The sequence below is a fragment of the Haliotis cracherodii genome, unplaced genomic scaffold, assembly GCF_022045235.1.
Source record: "Haliotis cracherodii isolate W230 unplaced genomic scaffold, xgHalCrac1.p SCAF_5, whole genome shotgun sequence".
Classification (NCBI taxonomy): Eukaryota; Metazoa; Mollusca; class Gastropoda; order Lepetellida; family Haliotidae; genus Haliotis; species Haliotis cracherodii.
This window is the reverse complement of record NW_027266308.1, coordinates 13,881,634-13,889,111: the sequence shown is the minus strand read 5'-3', so window position 1 is coordinate 13,889,111 and position 7,478 is coordinate 13,881,634. Positions and strand designations below refer to the sequence as shown.

General features: G+C 40.3%; 1 protein-coding gene across 1 annotated transcript; it reads left to right on the top strand.

The window, feature by feature from the left end:
- The first annotated feature begins 2,406 nt into the window (after nt 1–2,406).
- Nucleotides 2,407–4,405, top strand: LOC139443188 (uncharacterized). The gene is made up of 4 exons (XM_071224148.1): nt 2,407–2,516; nt 3,030–3,158; nt 3,585–3,711; nt 4,305–4,405. The coding sequence occupies exons 1-4, from the start codon at nt 2,474–2,476 to the stop codon at nt 4,312–4,314; spliced, it is 309 nt and encodes a 102-aa protein (XP_071080249.1). The 5' UTR covers nt 2,407–2,473; the 3' UTR covers nt 4,315–4,405.
- Nucleotides 4,406–7,478: the final 3,073 nt, after the last annotated feature.

Here is a 7,478-nt window from a genome sequence, read left to right as displayed (position 1 = left end):
AAAGGTACCAGTGAAACAATCTCATCTGTTTCATATGTAGATTTAAAGTGACCCAAAACTATCCGCAAGACTGTATGACAAGAGGGATCCAATAGTCAACTTTCCCTTTCTGTCGAGCAACATTCCATCAACTCAAGCCCATGTCTACATATCACAAATTTTGAGACCAAGCATGTTCTTTTTTCGCGCTTTTTAGAGAGCGCAATATCACACTTGCTGGAAAGTTATTTAATAGTGGTTACAACATTCAAGGCCTAAGCAAAGCTTTGAAAAGGTGTTATAGTAGAGAGCATTTCCAATCTTGATGCATCAGTGACAAATAGTGACGCAAAAGGCAATTCCATATCTGGACTTGTGTCATATGTTTCTGTTTTCTTAGATGAACAGTTGACTTGCCTTTGTATGGGATATGTGACGGGTTCCACCGGTGGTGAAGGATACGCTCAACTTTTCGCGAACAGCGGATATCATCACTTTTTGATGGTATTCAAAGACACATGCTCATGATAAAGTCGGAATCGTACAATCGTACTTCTTAAGTCTAATATTTGTTTATAATTTATATCTTCCCAATCTTGTCTTTATGTCTTCCGTGTTCTAGTCACATATTTGTTTACATTTCAGTGGAGGAAAAGAACATTCACATAATACTTACCGCCGCTTTTTGTAAACTATGGAGAAGAACCAAACATTGTGATTGATTTGTGTTTCCCGAAACCACCGGTTTTTAAAAAAATATAACAGGTTTGGAGTAGGTTAAATGTGGAAAATGTCTGACAAATATGGCATTATGATATATGCGAGTGGGATAGCTACTGTTTGGTGATCAAATTTAATTCTTAGTGTTGTTTCTTCTAAGATGGGTTTTGGTTTTGATAATTAGAGCTCACCTGGAAAGATATTCACCAGTTTATACTATCAGCAAAGACAGAAACTTAAAACAAATTCAAATTTGAATTATTTTCTGCATTAATAGCCAGGAAATATAAACGTCAACGCTAGAGAATAATCACTCTCGATGATCCCACTAAACAGATACCACTGGGAGTAAAGAGCAAACTAGTGGAATATTTTGATAAAAATGGATCACAGAAATCATGGATGACACCAGGTATTCGCGAAAAGGACAAGCACGTCCTGCCCTATCAGTAGCATCCGCCACAATTTGCAAAAAAAGTATGTATTTGTTGCCTGACACTGCACAGCAATTCCCCTGTCATGCAAAGCGTCATGTAAACAAACCAGACTATCAAGTGAAGGTCAGAAATCCAATAACACGATAAAGCATTTATTGATTTTGTTGAAACTAAAAACAATATATTAATATAGTGTTGAAAATTCTTGAATAAAATTCAAAAACAGGAAGCAACAATTTCATGTACGCTCTAACATGGACTAAAATATATTATTTATGTTATCATACGCCAAGGATGTCATGTACAGCATATTGGACAAACGGAGTGCTTGAGAGACAGAATGGGCGTCCATAAACAGATAAAGGACCCCATGTAAGGTTCAGCCCCTTAAGCGCTCGACAAATGCGCAGCAGGAAAAGAAATAGAATTTAAGATATACCCTTTCTGTAAAATGAATACTGCTGATGCCCAGCAGTGTAAAGATAAAAAAATGTTTTCATTAAAAGGTTGTGCCCATCTGTAAATAAGTAGCGCATGGTATATGAACTATATTTGTATTTATTGTGAATGTTACAACTGCCATTGTGAAGCCGCGGTGTTATAACTCTGTAATCACTTCTCCCTGAAGATACAATAGAAGGTGAGGTGAAATGGGGTTTAACGTCGCGTCCAAGATTATTGCACTTATATAGCGACGTGCATGTACGTGTGTGTGTTTGTGTGGCTGCTTGTACTAGTCCGGACTGATGTCGATTTATAGTGCTAGCTCACTGAGATACTATGCCGCAGTTTAACATGAATACCCCACTCAGACACAGTATACTGACTCCGAGCCGAACAGTCCTTATTTTAGCCCCTTAATGCCGAGCGCCAGACAGGGTAACAAAAAGTACCATCTTTAAACGTCTTTTGGTATGACGCGTCCGGGGATCGAACCCCGGACCTCCTGCTCTCCGGGCCGACGCTCTACCACTTGACCACGGAGGCAGTCAGATACAATTGCAACATGTAGAACAATTCGTGTTATTATTGCGTGACTTTCATTTTTTATATATTTCTTATATATAAAATCGTGTTGTCTATATATTTGTAGGATCATGAACATGACTAGATAGCTATCAGGGGTCATCAGATCCCCACAAATGAACCTGTTATCTACATTTCATGACAGAACTGCGCACGGGAACATACGCTCTGCGTGCACCTGCTGTGCGCAGAATCACAACATCGTGACTGGCTGACAGGGTTGGTGTTGGTATCATTTGAAACAGAAAGTGTATATAAGAGGATCAACCAGATGAACACTTTACTTTGAAAACTTTCGCTTAACTCCAGACATGAAAGTAACACTGGTTCTCGTCATTGTCAGCACTATTATTGGTGAGTTGAAGATACTAACGGCGTTAATAGTTTAGTTAGCCGATGAGATGTGTTGTGTACATGTATTTTTTATAATGGTAATGGTTCATATTATTCATAGATAATATTATTAATTTGCATTGCGCCTTTTTCCATGCTGGATATCAATGCGTTCTGTTATGACTCCGGGAAATGAATCCGTGTGCACTCATTTCAGCTCCCTGGGGAATATATAACCTGATCTGCCTATGAGGCACTAGAAGACTAATAGTCACATAACCACCGCACCGAAAGGGGAACCCAATCACTGCTGAGTGAACAGAGGCATGTTTCGAACAAAGGCACTTGCCTTTGGAAAACAACACATGTACTACTTGGGCTACAGTGTTGGGCAGGTCCAAGAAACTTTTAGGAATCAAGGCTGCCAAACACGCTCAGCCATCCAATTGCTTTCTTCCACAAACTGTGCTTAAAGCCTTGACCTGTGACCCCCTGTGCCCCAACTTTTAATGAGATATTGTTTCTTTCGTTCAGCTGTGATCGACAGCGAGCCTTGCAGGGATGACAACGACTGTATTCACACGTTATGTGATAGTACTGGAAGGCTTGCCTGCTCTCATGACATATGTACCTGTCTGGTTGCAGCCAATAGCTGCATCACAGGTAAGTCAGTTTACAAAATAGTGACCATAATAACTGCAGGCAACATATTTCATATGTGAAGGTTTTATTTAGGCATCTGGAAAGGTTCTCCTACAAGAAAAGGTGGTGACTATAAGTCAATAAACAAATTGGGTTTCACGCCGCTGATATAATATTTTAGACAAATGTAGAAGGAACGACAAATATGATACAGAACTAAGATGATTACCATTTTGTTGAAACCATTGGCAATACAAAAAACCCAATCATGGCGAATCTGTGATTCAAACCCACTACTAACGTAGCGTCAGCAAAACCCTTGCACAAAACTGCAAATAAGACATGCCCTATAAATACAAGCCTGCATCAAATGAATGATGGAATCTAGTTCAAACCTCTGACAAATGTTTTTGTCCTGTGTTGTTAAGAAGGAGGTTTATATTTCAGAAACTTGCAGAGACCGCCCTGACTGCGACACCTGCATCTGTAGAGACACCCATGAAGAACACCACTGCTTCGACGGCCGCTGCCTATGTGGACGTATGGCACCTGTCGGCCCTGGTGGACCTGGCGTGTAAGTAACCAAAGTTACAGCCGGAGGTTGTCGGGTATAGTTTTGGTTGCTACACTTGAATCAGTTTGACGTTTCATTGACTTTTTAATTACTGTCGAAAGAAAGTTGATGAATTTGTTTGCTTTTTCTGATTGTTTGGTTTTATGTCAGCGGCAAATCTCTAAATTTAGCCTGAATGTGATTTGGGACGTCAACGCTTTGATGGAGTTGGTTCAGAATGTTGGTGAAACACAATATTAGGAATATAATTTTAGTTGTGCATTTGTTTGTAAAACATACTCAGTCGTCTTTTATATGGCATGGATATTTGTCTCATCTCATTTCAGTGGTGTGTTTGGATTTATGATAATAAATGTAAATGTAAAGCGTCGACGTTTAGCAATCAGTGTCGATCATCTACCTAAACAGATTTCATTGGGCGTAAAATGTGATATTGCAGTGAAAATTATATGAATGGATCACTGAAAATCAGGGGTTCGTTCCGCAAAGCGATCGCCATCCACATCCATATTATACTTCTTACTCTATATTCAATTTCTAACTAAATATTCAAGTATGAAAATGCCACTTTTCATCTACCTTTTTAATTTCAGAGGTAAATAAATCCTGAAAGGAGGAAAACCCATGGAAATTATTCCTACCTTGTTGGATAAATACATGTACACATGTGAAATAAACCTACTACTACCATTTACTGGTTTGTTTTGATGCTGAATATATTTACTTTTATTGAATTGATGCGTTACCTGCTTATACCTATGGAGAACATCCTGTGTTTATTCCGTGTTTCTAGCCTATCCTCGTCAGATCAAGATACAATGTTTGGGTCTGGATTGGCTAGATTTACGTGACGTCGCTTTTCATACAGTCGCGACCCTCAAAGGGACTACATGAATTGGGTGGACAGGCCCGGTGGCTTAGTTGATCGATCAACCGATGATCTGTCTGCTTCATACTCGACACATGCCCAAATGGTGTAAGTAAACCTTCGATTGGTGGTTGGTTGGTTGTTTAGCGCCGCACTCAACATTATACCAGGTGTATAATCCAGTGATTAACATCATGAGCATCAATCCACGCATTTGGGATCGATGACCTGCATCAAGTCAGCGAGCCTGACCACCCGATCCCGTTAGTCGCCTTTTACGACAAGCATAGTCACCTTTTTACGGCAAGCATGGTTTGCTGAAGACCCCGGAATCTTCGCGGGACTGAAAACCTTAGTGACAACATTGCTGGGATACAAAAGATTGTTTCATAATCCTTGGCGTTTCGAAAATATTGTAAATAAAAGCGACATAGGACAATTCCTTAATCAATGGAAATCTCTATTTAAAGTTTCCAACTAAATCATAAGGTTGTGTTTACAAGTGATGATAGTGCAGCCGTTTCGTGAAAAATTGTGTACTTTGTGGTGAAAACATGAAACTTAGTACAGTCGTAGGTTATGACATTCCAAATAGTTAAAGATATGGGGCCACCCAAAAATTCCAGCATGGCCGCCTTAGAGTGAGTGAGTGAGTGAGTTGGGTTTAACGCTGCTTTTAACAGTATTCCAGTTATATCGCGGCGTGTCAGCTTAATGTCGGAGGAAAGCCCCAAGTGATGCACGTCTCAGACGTTTACCACTTCGGTGAAACCCACGAGCACGGGTATGGTGCTAACAAACCTAGAAACATAATCGGGGCTAACCGGGATTCGAATCCAAAATCATAGGTTTCTGGCGTGCCCAAGGGACACAACTCTGCACAGCGAATCGCCGCGTCTTAGACGCCTGGGCCACCCATGCCCCCTCACAGTGACTAAGGCTTCAAACAACATTCTCGAATATGCATGGTAGAAGTAACCCAGGGAGACTTCAATAACTCGAAGTCGAACACACATCGAGTTACGCGTAGCACCGAGGGTGAGTGAGTGAGTGAGTGAGTGAGTGAGTTTAACGTTGTAACGGCATTATATCGGTCAAATGCAATGCTGTAGTACCGAGAAAAAAAATCAAAGGGCCAATAACGATTCTACAGGGGTCAAATAGGGGAACGTTGTCTCAAACGATATATCGAGACAATGGATTCGAGTTAAGAGGTTCCGTCGTATTGTAAAAAAAGAGTATCTGTCCAGTAGTGTGCACAGCGCCTCACGTTGGCCGGTGAAGCAAGCAGAGACGAGGCAGGTGCACTCGTCATTGACGCATGATAGCTGGTAGTTGGTGTCGCACTTCTCTCGGGAGCAGGTGCTGGCGTCACTGCCGCTGCAACGTTCACTGCTGACGACCCCTGGGAAATTAAGACAAAATATGTATTTATGAAAAGGGATCTCATTTATTGATTAGTGCGAGGTGAAATGAGGTTAAGCGTCGCGTTCAAAATCATTTACTTATATAGCGATGTGCATGTGTGTACATGTGTGTGTGTGTGTGTGTGTGTGTGTGTCTATCGAATTTGTTTAAATAACCAAAAATAAACAAGTATTTGTCACAAAGTGACGAAATGTCCCCTGCCTATATATACACCATAGTACCAAATATGAAGACAATCCAGTGTTTAGTTCTTGAGATATCGCGGCAACACCGTTTTCCATCTCCAAAAGCAGATTTGCCTGCTGTGACCTGGAAAATGGGGTCAAGGTCACCAAAACCAGCTTGTGTCTGTGGAGTCTGTATATACACCATAGTTCCAGATATGAAGACAATCCAGTGTTTAGTTCTTGAGATATCGCGGCAACACCGTTTTCCAACTCCGAAAGCAGATTTGCCTGCTGTGATCTTGAAAATGGGGTCAAGGTCACCAAAACCGACTGGTGTCTGCGGAGTCAGTATATACACCATAGTTCCAAATATGAAGACAATCCAGTGTTTAGTTCTTGAGATATCGCGGCAACAAACAGTTGGGACGTACGTACGGACGGTCGTGAATACTATATCCCCCGCTTCGCGCTTTCGCGCGGCGGGGGACAAAAACAAAAAACAAAAATACTTCCACTGTTGATCGATATGGTAAGGAAAATGAATATTTACTTTGAACGCTTCGTTTCATAATTTTACCCCACTACCTTACTATCAAGAAATGTCTTTAATAATAAAAATAACCTTATTTCTCAACTGCTTATTCGAAAAATAATGCGTTTGTTGAAACTTTCATGGATGATATCCGGGTTTCACTTAAATATAATGTCTTGACGCTTATTTAATTGCAAATTCAAATTCGTTCGTGAATATAACAGGTTCTTTAATAAAATACATGTTTATCAAAGAACAGGTTACTTTCCTGTTTTGCAGTGTTTGTTATCTGTCGCATGAACACCTTGATAAAGTCTACACGTCATCAACTTCCACACAGAGGTCACGTTGAGATCAAGTATCGTGATTATTAAGAAAACCTTTCGTATACCACACACGTCGCCCTTTAGGCATAACACGTAATTGAAACACTTTACTGTGACAATTATATGCTTCGAACAGGAAAATCCCGATGTTCCAGTGCAATAATACGTATTTGACTTAAACCTTATAGAACATTAATCAGCAAATGGGATTTATTGAAACAAAGGACTTATTTCCTGTGGAATTCCTGTTTGGTGAGGGAATAATTGGGTGAGTTAGGGTTTTTTTCAATGTTCCAGTAATGGAGACACCAGATAGCTTCACACTTTTTTTACCATATGGAGAATCGAACCTGAGCCTTTGGTGTGACGAGCGACCACAAGATTACGAAATTTATTGTTCATATTGTTTTACTTTTGGGGGTGTATGGTATACAATGTGGATGAAT

Coding starts and splice junctions, on each gene's coding strand:
- LOC139443188 (XM_071224148.1), top strand. CDS start 2,474: ATGAAAGTAACACTGGTTCTCGTCATTGTCAGCACTATTATTG. Junction 2,517..3,029: donor CATTGTCAGCACTATTATTG/GTGAGTTGAAGA, acceptor TCTTTCGTTCAG/CTGTGATCGACAGCGAGCCT. Junction 3,159..3,584: donor AGCCAATAGCTGCATCACAG/GTAAGTCAGTTT, acceptor TTTATATTTCAG/AAACTTGCAGAGACCGCCCT.